This window comes from Xyrauchen texanus, chromosome 6, assembly GCF_025860055.1.
Source record: "Xyrauchen texanus isolate HMW12.3.18 chromosome 6, RBS_HiC_50CHRs, whole genome shotgun sequence".
In the NCBI taxonomy this organism is placed as follows: domain Eukaryota; kingdom Metazoa; phylum Chordata; class Actinopteri; order Cypriniformes; family Catostomidae; genus Xyrauchen; species Xyrauchen texanus.
Genome location: NC_068281.1, coordinates 11,892,408 through 11,914,665, shown reverse-complemented (window position 1 = coordinate 11,914,665; position 22,258 = coordinate 11,892,408). Strand labels below are relative to the sequence as shown.

At 37.3% G+C, this 22,258-nt stretch overlaps 1 protein-coding gene across 1 annotated transcript in view; it reads right to left on the bottom strand.

The window, feature by feature from the left end:
- Window positions 1–281: 281 nt before the first annotated feature.
- Window positions 282–22,258, bottom strand: part of LOC127645418 (heparan-sulfate 6-O-sulfotransferase 1-A-like) — a 215,544-nt gene continuing 193,567 nt past the window's right edge. Inside the window, exon 2 of the mRNA XM_052129027.1 lies at window positions 282–4,073. Coding sequence (XP_051984987.1) covers window positions 3,350–4,073 — 724 coding nt within the window. The 3' untranslated portion in view covers window positions 282–3,349. The remainder of the gene's footprint in view (window positions 4,074–22,258) is intronic.

Sequence of the window (22,258 nt, the reverse complement as noted above, 5' to 3'; positions counted from 1 at the left end):
TCCTTGGGCAAGACACTGAAGATGCTCCCAATGGCAGGCTAGTGCCTTGCATGGCAGCTCTGCTGTCATTGGTGTATGAATGGGTGAATGTCACAGTGTAAAGTGCTTTGAAAACTGTTAAGGATAAAAAGGCGCTATAAAAGTGCAGACCATTTACCATTTAAGAAAATAACCTGGAATAGGGGTATTCCTTTAATATTGCTTGTGTGAGTTTAAAGTGAATATGCTCACAGAATCTCTGTACAAAGCCAGACAATTAAGACAGGAAGCACCAACATGTTTATATAAAAATGATTTATTTTTTATTTTTATTGGTGTCTTTGACTATCCATTGTTGAAATGCACCCCGCAGAACGCTTTCTCTGCAGAGCTCAGGGATTCGCTAATGCTGCTTTCACTCTTACACACACTCACATTCTTTCAGAAACAATTAAGTCACTTTGCTCAACTCACATTAAAGGCCCGAAACATACTGAATGCGAGAACGTGAACGCAAAAGCCTCTAGCTACGTAAGCTTGATTTCACACGTCAGTGCGTTCTGAAATAAGCAACAAATCATGGTGCATTCTCAGTACTCCCACAAGGGGCGCTATAGCGGGCTTAGCGTAAGCTGCTTTGTTTTATGGCCAGTTTTCTCTTTCACCTGAACAACTGTCATGGCAGAGCAAAAATAGTTTAAAGACAATCTTGCTGAGAAAGTTAGTTAAATTATCAAAATTAAACACATCAGGTTACATCAAGTACAGACATTTAAGGTTTACTCTATGGCCCCTTTGAATACTGAGGTGTGTAACCCACATAGTAATGAAAGAATGCATGTTTAGTTAAGTTAGCCAAGCATTTGCATACTTGCACATAGTATGGTTCTGACCTAACACTTTACACTCTGATTGGTTGGGTGTATGCCTTGGTCACCAAACTAGTCAAGATGAGTGAGTAAGTTTTGCATTGAAGAATTACCTCTACAAGTTTGATAAAGAGCATTTCGCAATTATTTTCACCTGAAAGGAATGATAGTATCACATTAAGACAGTAATAAAGGGCTGCCTTGGATCATTCATAAATTATGCAGATCGTTCATGATAAGACATTTGTGCCTGTATAATGTAAAAACACTCTAGGCTTGTTAAATATGTAATAAGTGAAGAGTAGTCTGCCTTTATGGTTACTGAGAAATAATATTCCCACAGCAGAACAGTAAGTAGAAGATGTACCTAAGAACATCTCGAAAGTCAGTTAAACAGGAAGGGCACATTTCAAGTGGGGTAATTCTTCCTGATACCTAATTCACATTTAGTTTTCTCTAAATGTAGTCAACATAAAGGGATAGTTTTCCCAAACATGAAAATTCTCTCATCATTTACTCACCCTCATGCAGATGCAATACTTTCTTGTCCCCTTACTGGCTTCAGTCCCTGAGGACCATGTCAAGAGATTGGTCATGAGTCTGTCTCTCTCTCTCTCTCTCTCTCTCTCTCTCTCTCTCTCACACACACACACACACGCACACACACACATGCACGCATAAAATATTTGGTAACATCCAAACACGCTTGCATACTTACTGTAGAACAGTTGTACTCAACAGAATGCTACAACACTCATTGTATATACACATACAGACATTCCTTATCTATTTGCATTAGAAATAACGAGTAGTCAACAGAAATTGGAAATGGTGGTGACATTTATAAAGGCTGTGTTTATGGCCTCTTCCTTCTGCAATGGGATTCATGAGCTCTTTATTTTACACACTAGGGCTGGGTGATATATCGAATATCCACAATGTATTTGGGATGATTTTGCTAACAATATAAAATTAACTAACATTGTGAATATCACAATGATTTTAACACATTTTTACTTGACTATAAGAGCTGAAGTGTATTTTCTGCACCACTACATCGACCGAACAAAATTACAAAAATAAACACTTTTTTCAAACAGTTTTCTAACTATGCCTACCATCTGCTGTTGATAAATCAGTAGATGGCCCCACCCCAACTCACGCAATTGTTCGAGGCAATGTTGTTGTGTTGAACAGAATGGGCCACTCAAAATAAACTGAGGACTTTTTAAAAGTGCCACAGAGACAAAGTATTTACAGTTTTTGAGAAAATGAACCTATGCCTGGTTTACTTATAGTTGTCTCTGCATTTCAAGCTAGGACAGCAGGATGTTTTTAACAATGAATAAATTACACACTCAGCTTTTTTAAAAGACATTTCATTAGTGTGAGAGCATTCATACATCTTTTAATAGCATCTCTTATTTAAACACTAGTAGCAAAATAGCGTTAGAATGGATTGAATGTCACAAAAAGGCTGAAATTATGAATTTTTGTAGCTATATCACCCAGTCCTAGAAGCTCAGAAACAAAAAGCCAATTCCTACTAAGTGTAAATTAGGATACAGTTTCCTCTTTGGGTGTACACTGGCTCCCTTTAGGCATAAGACAACATCCATGACTGAGAAATTGCCTGGATTGGATGCTGAGGCTTGGTGCCATGTCAACCTAGAATTCTTCTCGGCTAATAGCATTGCGCAAGACATCTGTCAGATCGGACAAAAGAAATACCTCCAGTTGAGGTGTGCTCTCACATTCGGCAAGATTATATTAATACACATATCTTAAATAATGGCTATGGTCCACGTCTTGTTTGGTGCATTGACATTTGTGACTGATGCACAAATAAAAACAAGACAACAGAACAGACCTTTTCAAGTCATCACTGATTCTGAAAAGCTTATAAATTGCATCCAATAAGTGTTAGGCAGATCTGTTGGTCTCAGTGCTGTGAGAATACATCTTTGAGGGAAAGTAAAATCCCTTTAAAATAATTAAAACAAATAAGAGCATAATAAACTAAAAATAAAGAGACAGACTGTTATAGTCACAAATTCATGGCTGAAATGACAGCGAACATTTAAGCAAATACCTCTATACAATTTCATTCTGTTCATTCTTTTAAAATCTGTAGTGAATAAAATTCCCATAATCTTTACATTTGTTATCTTTTCTCTTCAGTGGGTGATTAGGCCCATTGAAGTCTTTAGGCTCAGTGCTTTATGTTAATCAGTCCTATATCTGTCATCTGGCAAATATAGTCTTCACAAATCGAAGACAGAGCCAGTGTTTCATGATATTGGAATCCTCTCTTGCGGAGATGGAGATATCCTGGAGCATAACAGAAGGGGGAGGGCCATATTTGACTTGTCTTTAAGGGACAAGGTGGTGGTGGCGCTAAAGCTCTGTCTAAGTTTTTGTCTCCCGCTAAACTTGACCTTGGGATTGAAGCCATTTTCTCCTCATCAACCTGTAGTTCCCATTCCCCTCCCCCAGTACTGCTACCAGCGGTTGATAATGTGATTCATATAGTCCTCTGTGGGTAAGCGCGAAGCCTCAGACACAGTCGCGTCATCCCTGGATGAAGGATTGGCGCTGGGCATCCGACGAAAAGGAAAAAGGGCGGGTTGGTTCTTTAGGCGCAGCTCTCTTCGCTCGAGTTGCCGCTTGTACATGTAACGCTGCTGAAAAAGATCCCTGGCATAGTCGTACAATTGCATATCCAAATCGTTAAGCTCCTCGATACGTTGCACTGTATCATTAACCAGGTCAACGCCGGCGGCCCGCGTGCTGTTGTACTGCATGAAGGGCCTGATGAACTTGAGGTGGAAAGTCCGTTCGAACAAGTACTGCGTTTTGCGCTGGTATTCGGTCAATCCGAAGAAGGCCATGTCACGGAGGTTCTTTTTCGCGGACTCTAGTAATATCTTGGCTCGTTTCTTTTCTGGGATAAACGACATGTTGTAGCAGCCCACCAGGCTGAGGTCAGCTAGCATGCGCACCTGTCGGTTGTTCGCCAGGTTGTACGGACAATCCATGAACTGTTGCAGTGTGCAGCCCGACCAATCAGTGCCCTCATAGCAGGGGGGAAGCTCCTCGGGCGTGGGCGTTCGCCCGTCGCACATGTGCAGGGAGGTTTTCCAAGTGGCCCCACGTTGGACGTGCCTCCACTCGCTCAAGTAGCGAGATACAGGGTCCCGTAACAGGGTGATGTAATAGAACTTCCTGTAGGACCAAAAGAAATAGACAAATGATTAGGGTACAAGTAGATAGGGATAGGTTAATATAATTGAAAAATGTGTCCACTAGTGAGGCCAACTAGTTTATCTAAATATATATTTTTTAAGATAATATACAGTATATATAAGGGCTGTTGAATTGTTAAACAAATTAACACAATAAATCATGTCCCTGGACTGTAATATGGAATATTACAACCATCAGAGCAATTAAAGCTTGATGTTTAAAGCTGTTTCAGCAGGGGGTAGTAAGAGAATCTCCAGCTGTACAGGCAACTCACAGCTGTACAGAAAACAAACCACACTCTGGCTTTCACAATCGCACAAGATCAGAATGTGTACTTGCGTTCCAACACTATAGGTAGGATTGGAAAGTGGTGGCTCAGCGGTTAATGCTCTGGGTTACTGACCGAAAGGTTGGGGGTTCAAGCCGCAGCACTGCCAAGATACCACTGTTGGGCCCTTGAGCAAGGCCCTTGACCCTATCTGCTCCATGGGTGCTGTTTCATGGCTGACCCTGCGCTCTGACCCCAGCTTAGTTGGGAAAACAACTGCATTTCATTGGCTCTGTACCTGTACTCTGCACAATGACAATAAAGTTGAATCTTATCTTAGGAGTGCAATTCCGAATGCAGGAATCTCGAGACATGGTTTTCTAAGTTTCAAACTGTTTAACTTGAAACAGCGACCTAAAAACGCTGTGTTTATGATGCAGCACAATAAAACGACTCTAAAAGCATTCATCTGTGGCATTTGTACATTTACGTGTCCATAGAAAAACCCTTATAAGAAATTGACGATTGACGAATTTAATTGCTAGGCTTAATAATAGGCTTATGTCTAATATCATGGAAATAAACAAGTTATTGCCTTCTAAGACTCTTTTTGTCTTATCAAGGCTTTACTCGTCTGCCACAATAATACAATGCATTTTAAATATCAGAATTATTATTTTATAATATATAATATATTTATAATTACATAAATATAACTATTTATAATTATTTGATCATTTTAAACGAAATTGTTGTTTTAGGGGCTTTCTCAGCAAATATTTATTTATGCAATTAATTGTGATTAATTAATCGCCAAATCATGTAATTAATTGGATAAATTACATTTGATAATTTTTGTATCAATTGACAGCTACATTATATATTATATACATATATATTGACACACACACACACACATACATACACACACATATACATCACTAGCCTGTTTATGGTTTATATATATATATATATATATATATATATATATATATATATATATATATATATATATATAAACCATAAACAGGCTAATTATACAGGGCTTACTTATGACCTAACAAATAGTTGATTTTAAAATGTAATTTTGCACATGCCTACAAGACAAATCATTCCATTTGTAACAACAGGAGCAACTGTCAGTCCACTAGGAAGGAATATTGCTGAGTCATTAACATTTTGAGTGAGTCATTAACATTTTCTGCACATGGTTTTGTATGGGTTTTATTGGCGCATTAAAAAGCCAGCAGTGTAAATTCTTTTCTAATAAACTAGAACACTAGCTCCATTATTCAGACCATAAATGTCTGTGCTACAGCAAAGGACCAACACTAGACCGGTAGGCCAAGAATTATAATTCCTCCAGCATAAAACTAATTTCAGCGCTTGTGAACACAGCCAGTCATATAGGGGTATTGAACTGTAGAGCTCTTGATTCTGATATGCTTCAGTGAGACTTCATAATGCAGATGAAAAGAGTGTAACATGTCCCACAACACCTCTCTTCTATTTTGAACCAGCACTCCAACACTAAATGAGTGAAGTCTTGGATGTGTCCCTCTTGTGCACTTGAGTGGATATGTGTGGTGCACATGAGGGGAGGCCAAACACATCAGACTATATTAGTGTTTTAGGTTGATAGTGGAGAATTGGCTTATTTACTATAACAGCTCTGCTGGAAAACATTCATTTATTCATCTGTGACAGACAGGACTGCAGACACCAACAAGTCAACCACAAGCTTGCACATTATTTACAACGTTGACCCTGAGGGTAAACACAAGTAAAAACTATGCCTCTCTCTCTCTCTCTCTCTCTCTCTCTCTCTCTCTCACACACACATGTACACACACAAACTCATTATAAAAGCTGTTTTATTCCGCATGTGGCAGGGGCACCCTCATGGGGGATGCTATTTTAGAATCACATGACCAGCTGAATACAACTTGGTTAATCTCAGTAAGCGTCTTGTTATTGGACACTTTCACTCTTGGATTAAATGAATCATGGCTGATTGTGAATAGTGCATTTCTACAGTGGCATCTGTAACTGAAAACTATTGATTTTGAATGATGCTGCATCCACACCACTAAGTGTCACTATAAGTCCAAGATGACACAAACAAAAAGTTACTGAGTGCACTTTAAGAACACAAAAAACAGACAGAGCACTGGATGAAGTGGATATTTACCTACAATCAACAAAAGGCTACCTTTTTTAGATCAAAACATAAATTAGTCCTGTGTCATGTGAATAAAGAGTTAAACCAAAATAAAGTTCACATCGTGTTTTTGCATCAGCTCGTACTGTTTTTCAATTATCTTCCTATGAAAACATGTGCTAGATGGATGTATTTTACCACTGCACCACATTTCACTGTGTTCTTAGCATCTCTCACAGGAGCGCTGCATTTTTCAGAAGCCATGACAAGCTAAAAAGTACATCAACTGTTGAGAACTTGTCTCGAGACACCCGTATTCAGTTTTTTTGCTGCGCTGTGTCTTGCTTTTTTAGAGCAAAAACACATTTGGCCTCAACACTTGATTTTAGAAATGCTTAAGCCAATTGTTTCATGAATGCTGCACATACTCAAGAACATTAAAAAATTGCTTCTCTTAAAGTCACATTTACTTGATCAGTTGGTCAGTTTTCTGTACGTTTTGAATTGTGCCTCAGTTTATAAAAACAATAAAAAAATGTTTACAAATGCATATACAATGGAAGAAATGGGGCAAGTGTAAAACGGTTCAAAAATATTTCCTGTGGTAACTGAGGATAACAACAACAACAACAAACACAAAAAGAGTACAGAACTTAAAAATGTACTTACAATGGGGCAACCATTACTCCTTTGTACTTACAAATGCTTACAAATGCACAGCAACAGTCATACACTTGCCCCACTGTAGTCTTCCATTGTAAATGCATTGTGAGCATAGCTTTTTTGTTTATCCCAGTTACCAAAGAAAATTATTTTGACTCATCCCTCTTGTAAAAACAAAATAAAAAATAAAAAAATAAAAAAAAAATACATATGCATTTACAATGGTTGTTACAAACTGAGATACAAGGCAAAACTGTTTTCTGTGTTAACTGGACAAAAAAAAAAAAAAATGCACTTACAATGGAAGTCTATGGGGCAACCATTGTACACTTGCCCAACAAATGTCCATTGTACAGTAAATTAAATTGTAGTCACAGGTTTTTTGTTTGTTTGTTACAAACCAAGGTACGATGGTAAACAATGAGCATGAGCTTACAAATGGAAGTCTATGGGGCAAACATTATACACTTGCCCCATAGACTGCTGTAAGTGTTTAATGGTCAACACAGTCAAACTTCCTTGAAGTCTTGTTTCTAGAGAATGTATATTATCTTATGTATCTTGGTTAAAGAAATCGTATTTAGTCTTACTGCCTAATATTTACAACATTTTGATGCCTAACTACACCAAATGTATGTCATTACTATTAGTTTTAATAAAATAAATTAAATTAAAAAAATCACCATAGGTTAAACACCATAGATTTACATCAGCAACCAGCAATAGTTATTAGACATTAAAAAAAAAATAATAATAATAAAAAAAAACATCATACATGCCTATTGCCTACAGGTCAATTTAGATAGAGACCAAGCACCTATAAATGAAATCAATACTCTATTGAACTCTTATATGCAACAAGAAGCAATACAGAGAAACTGAAAGTTAATGTTACTCTACATGCTGTGTGAAACACCAACAGAATATAAAGAAAACATGCACATCACAATTTTTTTTTTTTTACACACAAACACATTTATAGACATGCATGCATGCAAACTCAAACTATCCCAACTGAACACACATAATGAATGTGTGGCCAATGGCATGTTGCAGTTTAATGTTCTCACAAATGGTCAGCAGGGGCAAGAACAGTCTTAAAACAAACAGTTCTGAGCACTGACTGACAGCATTTGTCAATTCAAACAGGCTGACCTGTTTTGATATACAGCAGCATTCAGCATAACTCTAGTAGAGAGAAAGAACCAGCATTTACCAGCATTTACCAGCATTTCCATCCCATAATTCATACATACCAGCCCAGCAATTTATAGAATCTACAAATTCTCATTTTGAATTCTCCTGCTTGCTTTCTATATTCTCCTTCTCTCCTCTTTGTTCAGTAATGTATTCCCTCCTCCTGGTTTACACGTTCACCACCACCCTATCGAATGACCTTTCTCCTCTGTTTTCAATCATCATGCATCTAAAGCCACAGTCCTCTGGGGCATTGCTGGGTCGTGAGCAGATTACTAACAGCAGTTCATATCTTGACCACTTGGTGGTGACATACACCCAGGATTCCATGGGATCCTTCTGTAACAAGAACAAATTACTTGCATATACTACCATTAAAACACAAATTTAGAACCTTATTATTGTAGTCACATTTAAGTACACTGCACCAGAGCAGAATGTCTTTAAAGAGAAGTAAATAGCTTAACGGTCATAGAGAGACTTTGAGAGAGATTAAAGAGAGGCGAGGAGGGGGAGAGAGAGGGCTGTGGCCAGGGTCAGGGTCATTGTCACTGTCCTACTAGTGCAACAAGGAAAATTACAGAAAACATCTGGCAAAAGCATATCACTACACCACACACACACAGAGACACAAACTAAACAAGTCTTTTCCTGTAACAAAGTCTTTCCTGCATAGTCATGGCCAAACAGTTCACATTCAGAGGACAATGTCATGGACACACTGCCCCCTCTTATTACATCAGACACACACAGATACTCAAATGCATTCAGGGCAGGCCCAAAATTAAACTTGGATTTTCTAAAGAAAATGTGTGACAATTAAAATGCTAATGTTTTGCTAGTGGTTTCTAGGGCATTTCTGGGATGTTCTGAATAGCTGCTTGGTGTCGGTAGTTGGTTTCTAAGGTGTTTTAAGTGTTACTTACTTAGTGTTACTTTCTAAGGTGTTTTAAGTGCCCACCCCCATAAGTCTCTATGATATGGCTTGGGTTTCACCTTCAATGAAAGTCTATGGCAATTTTTTTTGGCCACTTTATCTTCTGCTAAGCAGAAATCTTAAGTCCAATCACTTCAATCACAGCAGTTGTGATGCTTGCGTAGGAATATTAATTATTAGACATAAGTACTCATATCGGATTAAATTGTAGGTGAGCATATATATATTGACAAGGGAGACATATAGGGGAAGTTGGAGAAAGAAGCCCTCCAGGGTAAGATAGCCCCCAACCCCACCAAACCTTAACTTTTTCTATCGGCCAAAGATGGCATTAAATCTCATGTCAATACATTTAATTAATGAATATTCTCCTCTTTATCCCGATATTTTATCTGAATAACATTTGTGAGATTTATTCCTTCAGAACGGTTTTGAGGTAGGAAAATAGTGTGGAATTCTATTATATTGGATATAAAAAGTTTATGGATGAATCTCTTTGAATGAGAATCTGTCATTTGGTTTGTCATTATTCACCAGTAGTGGGGTAAAACTGCCCCTTTTCATAATGGTAAATGTTGTGCTATATCAATGAAATGAGTTAATTAGCGATTTCAAATTTTGTGCTATGAAAATTAAATCATCCTGCTCCCCATGATAATATGTTGAATGATAATCATCCACATAGTAAACTTATCTAAATATGTTACGATTTAAAAGTAGATACGCATTGTTCTTGGGGGGCATTGAAGAGAGGTATGAACATAAACGGTCCCATATAGTAATAGTGGGTATTAGCTTGAGTATAGAATCAAATATAGAATAATTTTTTCTAAAGGGATTAGGCACTGTCCACAAATTACACAATCGTCCTTGTCAACACTGTACATCTTATCCAAGAAGTGTATTTAATCTAGGAAAACAATTCTATGGTCTCAGTAAAACGGTCCAGATTTATTGTAGCTGTGATTCCTATAGGAGCATTATAGGACTGCAATATTTTTCTTTAAGCTATTGAATTGTATGTGAGTCTCCACTGACTGCATGTGTGTGTTTGTGTGTATATTTTGTGTAGAAAGAGGTGGAAGCAGATGCTGTCCATGAATATCAGCACCCGTTCTTTGCTGTATCATAAATCTGACTGTGAGGGAAACCGGGGAAATTGGTCTCTCCGCAAACCGTCATTTGAAATTTATGAGCAATTTCCTCAGTCACAAAAACAAACACCTGGAGGGAGGCAGCGCGAAGGAGTCACAATTCACAACAAAACACCCCACAAACTCACTGAATCTCTACACCACTCAAAATACCCCATACTGCCTCACTTCCCTATCTGCTTCTGTCCATCACTCAACCTCAATCTGCCTCACATTCTTGTCTGTTGCTGTCCTACTACAAACAGAGTACCTTACAGAACAAGCACATACAATATTCCAGGTTTTTTATATACAATACCCCAGCTCTTTAAAGTTATGTGTCATATATCACTGTGTGTATTAACATTATCAGTGGGTGTGTTTACTCCCATTTTGAAGCTCTACGCTTGGTGCCTTGACTCATTTACATTTATGTTAATAGCAGACACTTTCAATTATCATCCAACGTGCAAATTATTTTAATGCTAATTGCCAGGAAAGGTAGAGCTGTGAATATGTGGCACTTCTAAGCTATGCATCAATAGCCACATAGAAGCACATAGCAAATGCAAATACAGTTATAATCTACTAAAGCTAGTTTTTTCTTTATAACCTATGACATTTGTTTGTATACATAAGCATCCTAGATGAGTGTAAGTTTACAAACCTCATGATTTGGAAATGTATTGAATCTGCATTTTCTGTAGGATTGTGCTGTAAATGCCATTAACATTATTAACATCAACATGTGGCTCATTGACAAATAAGGTTGTAAACTGAGATACAAATTTGAAATATTTTTTAAATCTTGTTTAAAACACTTGTCAATTAATAGAAATGTAATCACTGTGCCAAATGTTGTTTAATACATAAAAAAAAAAAAAAACATACATTCAAAGCATTTTCTACAAACACACAAAAGGTTTTTTATGACTTTAAAAACGGCATGTGGTGTAACCAAAAAAAGGCATTAAAATCTTTTACTTGCACATTTGAATACATGACTGTACACAACCTAATCATTCATTTATGAAACATTTTCAAACTTTCATATTTTTTAACAAAATCATGCATTTTTGAGTTAAAGGAGCAGTATGTAAGATTCAGAAACCCTTGTTATTAATGACACCTGTGGCCGTTAAGTGAACTGCAGCCAGCTACCTGTTGCTTGTGCTAGTGCACACAATCCATTGGGACGTGAGCAAGCGAGCATCGGCCAAAACAATGAAGTAACATACAAAGAGACTGAACGTGATTCACTGGCATCATGCTGACAGATGAGGTAGCATAATTATGATTACACAGTTATGACTGTTTTACTACAAACTTAAACTAAAACTACGTATCAGCTAACATACACATACACATACAGCTACTACTGAAATATTCCAGACAGTTTACTATTGCACTGCACTGTTATGTTGCCCTATTGTATGTTTTGTATATCTTATGTTGTACTACGATCAAGAAACCAGCGTATTTGCTTGCATTTATCCTGTATACTGACTTTTAGTATAAAGAGAAGATTGTTGAAATTATTTAAAAGTTAAGAAGCATCAAGTTAGCTAAAATGACTACATTTCACATGCTTTGCAGTTATGTCAGTTTACCTGTCCAATAATAAGAATTCAGGGTTGGTTTTGATCCCCAAAACCGAATCAAGATCACTCCAAACGCCCTGCCGATGTTCATTCTAGTATTCGCTCGACCAAGATCACGTTCTGCTTAAATGTCACATCCTTTGGATTTTCCAAGCAAAACCGACCCGCTTTTCACTTTCCATGAAAATCAGTCTACAGGCTTTAATAGGCAACCTTGGAAGTTCGGGAAGGGCTAATTTTTTAGGTTGAGTTACAAGCCGTTCATATATTGGCAATAATTTTCAAACAGGGTTTAAAGTGCAAAGTCAATGGACATGACCATGAAGTTTTATGTTTTCGTGCAAGCATGTGCTTAGTCTAAGCGTACGTGGGTTTGGTGAAATTGTGCACGCAAAGTGCTAATGGGCTGGGTCAAGTGCAATTTAATTCTGAGGATTTGATGAAATAAGTCATTCAATGATTTCTGTGTTGCGCGAATCGCGGAATCCAGTCATAATAAATCTATATAAAATATTTAATCTCTTATAGGCTATTTGTATGCATTCTGAAAGGGGTGCAGAGACTTTTAAAAACAAAAGGGGTATTCAAACTTCTGCACTTAACTGTATAGGCTATATAGTTTTTGAAAATGTATATTTTATTTTAGATTTAGTTTTTTCACAATTTAACCACATTTTAGCTTTTTGTTAATGTACAAATTCCATGTAGTCTATCCATATGATGTCATGTTGCATGTGTAATTATGAAATTACGTCTCATGTCAGGTACATATTCTAACACAAAATTGTATCCTAAAATTCAAAATACAACCCCCACATCTCAACATATAATTGCTTGTACTACATAAAAAGTGCAGTGTAGCTGTCTGAATGTGACATTGTCTGATTTACTTCCGTGCTCATGGGGAAATTAACAGTGACAGAAAAATACTTGCTTTTATATTCATGTGTTGCACAAACAAATGGATCAGCTTCTTTCAGCTTGTTGTTGAAAACTAATTTTTATTGTTGCTTTTGCCCTAATAGCACACGCCAAGCGCATGACATCACTACCATGGTAACCAGATATATTTCAGCGGATCTGCTAAAAGACCAGAATGAATGTATCATCAAATCAATGTGTGTCTTCTCTATTTAAAAAGTTTCTTCCTGGGGGACCATGCCCCTGGACCCCTGATGAGTTTGCACCCCTGATAATGAATTGTTTTCTGTGTTGTTACTTTTGTTATTAGGGAGATTGTTTGTCACCAGGCACATCCGCATGGTTGCGGAAATATTGCCAGGGATTAACCCCTGATTCCTGATGGTGAGGAACACACCCCATGTCCACAATGTCCGAACCCTTCTATTTGTAGGAAGGAGACATTTAGGTGTAGTGCTAGCCTACAGGTGTAAGGTTGGTTTGTAATGTATACAGATTGGTCAATGTATTTGGACAATGAAGCAATTTTTGGTTATTCCTTCAGCACATTGGATTTGAAAATTAGTTTAAAATGTAGACTTTCAGCTGTAGTATGCAGGCATTATTTGGTCATCAAATTCAAAGAATCTGAAACCAAGTACTAAATATGATCATTTTATATAGGAACTTGAGCAATAACATTTGGTCCTCTGAAATTGGCAGTCTGTCAAATGCTATAATTACTACATGGTTCACTTGATACATCTGAAAATACCCACAAATTTAAGCTGAGAGTTTGCACTTGAGGTCCATAGTCATTATTTAATTTCAGATTCAATGTACTAGACAGAAATCATGCCAATGGCCAAATACATATGGACCTAACTGTAGGTGTATACCTACACATTTGTAGCCTCTACCTCATTAAAATCTTTGGTAAACATTGGCTTTCAATGTGTATTTAATCTATGTCCTTCAATGTATTAAACTTTCATCACAGTTTCATCTTTCTTTACTACTCCCAGTGCTCTCCAGCAGTAACAGGCTCGACTCAACTCAATACCCGGTCTCCTCTGGGGCCTATGACATGGTCTGCTTCCAGTGGTGGAAGTACATTTACTCAAATACTGTACTTAAGTACAAATTTGAGGTACTTGTACTTTACTTGAGTATTTCCATTTAATGTAACTTTATACATTTTCTCCACTACATCTCAGAGGCAAATATTCTAGTTTTTACCCCACTACATTTGTCTGACAGCTTTAGTTACTACATTAGTTACTTTTCAGTGTACAATTTTTCATACCCTTATTGTCCAGAGAAAACCATGTATCTCCAAATGTGGTGATTTTGAATGTTTGTGATAAACTGAAAGATTAAGTGTTCCTTAATGCGTTGAGAATATTCTCCTAATTCTTAAGATTAATAAATACTAAACAAATTCAAGTAACTGTAGCATTACTTGTGGTGTAGTGTTTGTTTTATCAGAAGAACCATCATTACATCCATTTGTTTTTTATTAAACAAACACAAGGGAGAATTCAATTCAATAATTTTCATTAATATGCACTTCATATTTATATTTCATACACAATGATACATAGCTTCTTAATAAAAACATTATTTACCTTGTTTTTACTGTGCAAAGCTACTTCGCTGTAATCTCCTTTTTTGTTAATCTGTGCAAACTAACGTTTGGAATTGTGTGAATGCTTGAACTTGCATTACTTTGATTTCACAATGCACGTGAACTGATCTGAGATCGCCGCCATGCGCGTGGACACAAATCAGCCGTTACTGATTTGTTCTGAATCACAGACCATGTTTATCTGTCTTTAAATCACAGCCTTTTGTGGATTAATATTCACATATCACCAACTTGCCATTTTTATATTATTTTGTTTAATTGTGCAGCCCTGAAGGATCGTGAAATTAGTCTACTGATGTGCTCTTTCTGAAACTTAAAGGCCAAATGAAAGGACATTAAAATCAAGATCAAATAGTTTTGCTGGGGCCAACTGCTTTTATTGAGGGGAGAAGTCGGTTGAAGTTGTCTAAAGCATCTGGATCTCCAAAATGTCAAAATAAAAGCCCCTTTTAACTAGACGTCTGAAACTGACAAAATGTGACAAAATTATATTCTGTATAGTAAAATGTAAAATTCAATGTAGTATAATAATGAGAATTAGATATCAATAATTATTTCACTATTTCTAAGCAATATCTCACAAGCAAAATTACATTTTCTGCTTTTACTGCTACTGTGATGCTCTACTGTGCAGCACTGAATTTGATAAAATAAATACATAAACAAATCTCAAATGTTGTGTTTTGGATTGTGCTGTGATGATCAGTACAGAAACACTTATAATGCAATCTGTTGAAAAGTACATTTTCATTTCATTAAAATTCTATAAATGAATTTGATTAGACAGTTTTTAATGGTAAAATGTAATTAAACTTTAAAACCTGGAATTCAGAGAAAATAAAATGGAAAACACGGAATTTGGAAAAAATAAGACTGAATTTGAAAAATATAAAAATAAATGTCATAGGGCTCTATAAATTGAATGTATATACCCACAGAAAGCACAAACACTCCCACCCATGCCCACTTGCGCTTTGCATTGGCATGAAAATTGCACATAGAATTAGAGCTCTCAAAAAAATAGAGCCATCTTGTGTTAAATTGGTTTCACTGCTTATTTATTTTAATAAATATTTATAAAATATTATTATGCACTTTTCATGCCAACATTTCTTTATTCAAGAATTTCAGCTCTTAATATAGCTTTGATCGTTTTGGGATTTTTCTTTAATATCATCAGATATTAGATATTATAAAAATGTTTTACTTTAAGAAATATATTTGACTTTGAATGACTTTAAAATTAGTAATTGCAAACATTTTCATCATAGAATAGGTATACTAAAGTACTTTTTTTATTGTATTTATAAATAACAAAAACAAAAAAAAACATACCCTTGTGTTGCTAGCAGCATACTCAATCAATTGAAATACAGGAACATTGAGCTGATTTTTCCCACATTGTTGTAAGCCACTTTGTTTAGAAACCCACATAAATGTAAATCTACTGACCTCTTCTCTGCACTATCAAGCATGCCCACTCAAATGTAAAACAGAAATTCTCAGATGTAAAAGTGAAAATTGTGTCTTCATCTGTACCAACCCCAAAGAGGTTTACAAGCCATATTATGTGCCACATGTGGACATGGTTCTCCCACAGACACACAACCAAACCCAGAGCAAATCAGCATGCTGAATCATTGCTGGGGATTAGCAGGCCATGTCTGTGAAAAAAGATGGTCATTAGATTATGAAGAGGCTGTTTTATGATGTGTACAGCTCAGTAATGTCAGTTTGTTTGGAAATAGCTCAAGGGCACTAGGCAGTCCTTCAGTGCGTTATGCCCAAGTTAATGGTCTGTTAGTCTAACAAGAAAAAAGTTGGTGAGCTAGACGTCTCTCTCTCAGTGTGTCTCAATCCACTCCTTGGTTTAGTAGTAAGTGCACTGCCCATGCTGTATCTCATCCCACTCCAAAGCTCCCTAAGAAGTAAGTATATTGTGAACAATTGGGCAATAGCAAGAGTGTTGATCACTGAATATAAAAATTTATCAAAAAAACCATACATCTTTTTGACCTATTAACAGGGTAAAAAAAATGACCCGAACATAACAGAAGGCTGGACTGTTTTTCCTTCATGCACAATAGAGATACATTTTTTTAAAACAGAAAACAAGGGTTTTACGTCATTTATTTAGACTTGCGATCACTTTCTAACAACTTGAGGCATGACAACATTTTTGATAAACAAGTGAACATAGGACCAGTGATGCTCACTGTTTTTACAGTACATTGTGAGAATTTTAGGGAATGGAATGTTTCAGTTCAGTGAAACAATTTTGAGAATAGGACAGCCCTAGAAATTGCCAGCTCCATGGTCAGTGCCCTGCCTAGTGAACTAGAGATCTGATTAAGGTGCACCCATAGCCTCAGTGTATCCACAGTGTGCATGTGCACACTACACAGAAAATGAGTGACGCCTTTAATCAGAACACACACATCCTTTCCATGAAAGAGGCCCTTTAGGGAGGAAGAAATTAAGGGATTCTGGGAATGTTATTAAAAGAAGAACTTTCATCCATTCGTCTTTCCTTTCAGTCAGTTGGTTCAACTCGTTCTCTCTCTATAGGTTTTAACAAAGTAACTAACCTCAGGCTTGTCTGGATATGTAATAACAGCATGTCTGAAAACGTTTCTGTGCATAAGGGCAATCTCTCTCTCTCGTGCTCTCTTCTTCTCCCTTCCTTTCTTCTTTCTGGCAGTCGCAGCTCAAGCCCTGAGCTAATTAGGATGTGCTGATTGATTAGGCTGCAGTAATTTGCTTTTGTGATGTAAATGAAGCTCCCATTGGTCTGAAATTGATTAGCCACTGTCTGTCCCCAGGGATCGGGTGGCACAGCGTTCCAGATTGCGAGCCACCACTTGCGTTCATCGTTTCTGCTCTTGCCACAGACTCTCAGTGTTTGTAATCAAATACTATAATGGACTTCAGAGAAGTGCTGTAAAAAGAAAATTATCGATGTCTAAACAAGTAGAAGTTTCTCTCTACACTGACATGATATGCTGAAACAGCGTGGGAGATCAGGAGAGAGGATCTCTGGAGAGTGTCTGTTTTGTGCCTCGTTCAAAAAGCCACAGCTCAAGATTTGGATGGTTGTTAACTTCAGTTTTGGTTTTGTTGATTATTATATCTGTTGAATAAGTAGCAATTGAAATGCACTGTTTGGGCATAAGCAAAATGGTTGTTAAAGTGATAAATTCTCAATTTTTTTCATGATATCCCAAGTGTGTATGACTTTCTCTTTTCAGCAGAACACATTTGAAGTAAATACGAAAAATATCTTAGCTCAGTAGGTCCTTAAAATGCAAGTGAAAGGAGATTTCTCTTTTGAAGATCCAAAAATCACAGTCAGTCAGCATAAACGTTATCTATACGAATCCAGTGGCTAAATTAATGGTATTCAAAAATCGAATGCTTCCGGTAAGCTTCACGAGTGGGTGGATTACGTCACACGTACATACTACTGCTCACAGGAAGCATTATTTAAAGTTAAAAAAAAAATTACTTAAATATTTATCTTTTATACAGTACCTCAGGACTGTCAGACTAGACTCTCTTTTTGGTTGCTTCCCCCCTCTAAGCTCTACATAGCTTGAATACATTACTACATGAGGTGGGCCTCTATTTGGCATGTTTATAACAAAACATTTAAATTAATTTGGCCCAAACTAATCTGTTTTAATTTTTTCTAACACCAAAAGCAATCGTGTTGCTTTTGAAGACATTAATTTAACAGCTGGTGTTGTATGGATGACATTTATGCTGACTGTCTGTGATTTTTTTAAATATCTATTCACTTACATTTTAAGGACCTAGTGAGCTAAGATATTTTTCTATTTGTTTTGTTTACAAATGTGTTCTGGTGAAGAAAGAAAGTCCTACACACCTGGGATATCATGAGTAGTGGTCGATCAATATGTGTTTTAATGGCTGATGCGATATCCAGAGAGCAGGCTGGCTAATAGGCAGATACAATGATGATATATCAAACAATTTAATATAGTAACTAAAAAAAATTAAAATTGCTAAAAAAAATCCAGCTCTTATTTAGCACTATATTTACAAAATTTCACACAAAACTTTGTAAAAAAGAATCTAAAAAAATTACATTTTATTTTAAATGGTAGATTGCAGTTTCTTCTGATTTCTGTTTAGTCATCAAATTTGTATAATTTATTTGTACATGAAGTTGTTGTTAATATATTAGGAAGAAGGAAATAACAGAACACACAGTAGTCCAGCAACCACAGATGGCATGTCCAAGTTAGACATCACATTTTCTCAAAAAAATACAGAATCAAACAATTATACATACATAGTGAATATGACACTTACTCATAGCACACGTTAAATGCTTTTACCTTGAATTCATACCAGAGACTATTTAGCAGAGATGGGACAAATCTATTCAAATGAATTTGAGAAAGTAGAATGCCCAAAGTTAGCCAACAGTCAATGGATGTAGACAAGAAGTCCTGCCTACCACATAAACGAGCCAATCACCTTTTAGATAAAAACATCACCTGTCAATCAACTTGAGAATGTGAATGCACATTAGCTTTAAAGCTGGTGTAATATGAGGTAAAGAAGCACCATTTATGATACCAATGCTATGACTAGAAATAGTCTCCTGAGAGCATTGCAAAAATGGCCAACAGTGGACTGACTTGCAATCACACTAGGGCTGGGATAAACTATTTATTTTTTAAACGATTAATCTAGCGATTATTTTTTCGATGCATCGATTAATCTAACGATTCATTTTTCCAGTCCGATTCGATTTCGATTCCATTATCTCCCCATTAATTGACTAATAGCAATTTATACATGTTGATTTACATATCTCAATGAAAAAAAAATGAATTCCTTAACATTGCAATATATGTTTATTGCTCTTAAAATTCCAAAATAAAAGACTATAAAAGTGCAAAGTAATGCATTCTTAGTCAGAGGTAGCATTCAATAAAACCTTGAAGCCTTGAAAACACATAGGCCTAGCTTACTGAAAAAAGTGCATCTTGTAATTCTTCTTTCAGATTAAAATAACAACAACTTGATGTTATAAATAGGTCACCCAAAATACTTGTTTAGAGCAATTGAAAGAATACAGTAACCAATGTAAACTTGAGGGCTTTAAGCTAATACAGAAGTGCTTTTCCAACAAAAAATAAATTAAAATTAACAGCGACAGTGGGAGCCAGCAGCCTGTCGTGGCGTCCTTCCTAAACCAACAGAATTGAACATTTATGTTGAAAACACAGTCCTAGCTTACTGAAAAAAGTGCATCTTTTAATTCTTCATTCACATAGAAATAACAACAATATAGTAATACACTCTGCCACTCACCTTTTTCTTAAACTCAAAAATAAAATAAAAAATAAAAGTAAAAGTGTACAAGAGCAAAATAATGCATTCTGATGTCTAGCATTCAATAAAAAAATAAAAAGGTCACCAACCACCCTTTCTTAGAGCTATTGAAAGAATACAGTAACTATTGTAAACTTGGGGGCTTTAAGCTAATACAGAAAGTGCTTTTCCAACAAAAAATAAATAATGAAAATAAACATTCAGAATTTAACATTTATGTTGAACATACTGAAAAAAAGCATCTTCATTCACATGCAAATAACAACTTACACTTTGACACTTTCCTTTCACCTTAACAATACTGTGTGTGTGTGTGTGTGCGTGCGTGTGTGCATGCGTGTGTGTGTGTGCGTGTGCGTGCGCGCGGCGCCTCTTCAGGTGCTGGTGCATTGCCGTGGTGCTAGAATGGAAGGCCATCTCCATTTTGCAAAGACGACATATCACGGAATTGTTTCCTTTAATGTAAAAGAATTCCCATACTTTAGAGCAATGAGTGCCTTGCACTTCTGATAGTCTGAGGAGCCAATCGTGTTGCTACTACTCTCCGGCGCCGCCATCTTTGTTTTGGGTCTGACGAATCGACGTGCATATTTTGCGTCAACGTATTTCTTGCGTCGACGTCATCGATGACGTCGACGCGTTGTCCCAGCCCTAAATCACACGCACTTGTGGATTCAGCGAGCAGCAGCAATCTCCTGAAAATTTAAACAGCCTGGAGTGCCTGCTTGGACTGTGACCACTGACCATCATGATTTGTGAATCAGAGGAACTTTTGATCCTGATCCTTAAGTTTTGGTTCTGGCTGATAGAATACGCACTTCAGAGGAAGATATTATATAAATGCTTGATGGAAAGAAAACACTGGATTTTTGTGAGGTTTGTGGATTACATACAGAAATGGTGGCTTATTATAATCCGATGGTGGGTCAATTAGGGGAAAGGAAAACACTGAACTGAGTAATAGTCCATTTTTATTGGCCTGGCACTGGCGGCGATGTTCGCAAGTGGTGTGCGGCATACCGTGAATGTCAGCTGGTGAATCCACCGGCCACCCAAAAAGCACCATCGCACCCCCTTACACTGACCAGGGTCCCCTTGGAGAGAATTGTCGTGTCATTAGAGCAGTCAGCATGCAGACATCGCTTGGTGTTAGTCCTACTGGACTATTCAATGCGATATCACGGAAGCAGAGCCTCTATGCAACATCGCGGTGGTGGCGGCATAGTGGGCTAAAGCACATAACTGTTAATCAGAAGGTCGCTGGTTCGATCCCCACAGCCACCACCATTGTGTCCTTGAGCAAGGCACTTAACTCCAGGTTGCTCCGGGGGGATTGTCCCTGTAATAAGTGCACTGTAACTCGCTTTGGATAAAAAGCATCTGCCAAATACATAAATGTAAATGTAAATCTCGGCACATAGTGTTGCGTAGGCACTCTTCAAAATCATCTCCTGGGTGGGGATTCCGAAAGAAATCCTCATCGATCAGGGCACAACCTTTATGTCACGGACACAACGCAATCATTATAAGTTATTGGGCATTAAGTCAATTTGCACCAGTGTTTACCATCCACAAACTGATGGCCTGTTGGAGCGATTTAATAAAACCCTTAAGAACATGATTTGTAAGTTTGTGCACGACGATGATAGAAATTGGGACAAATGGCTCATTCCCCTGTTATTCACAGTACGAGAGGTCCCGCAATCCTCCACTGGGTTTTCCCCATTCGAGCTGCTGTATGGGCGGCACCCGCACTGCATGCTTGATGTCATACGTGAAGCTTGGGAGGAGGGACCTACAGCCAATAAGAATGAAATTCAATACGTTCTTTATCTTATAGCACAACTCCACACCTTGGGGCAACTAACACAGGAGAATTTGCTCCAAGCTCAAGAACGACAGAGCCGACTGTATAATAGGGGAACTCGGCTGTGGGAATTTGTACCAGGAGATAAGGTACTTACTCCACACGTCGAGCTCTAAATTACTCGCCAAGTAGCAAGGACCATTTGAGGTCACATGACAAGTGGGAGATCCTGATTATGAGGTAAAGCTAAACGATAGGGGGGCGCACGTCAAATATATCACCTCAACCTCATAAAATTGTGGAGAGAGGCGGTCCTTGTGACGTTGGCTATGATAGTTCCGGGTTAGAGGGTGGAGCTCGGGCCGGAGGACACAAAACCAAATCATATCACCTAGGTCACTTGCGGAGACCACATCTCACTGTATCAAGTCATAGAGGTTGCCAAGTTGCAACAGGAATTTTCAGACATGTTTTCCCCTCTA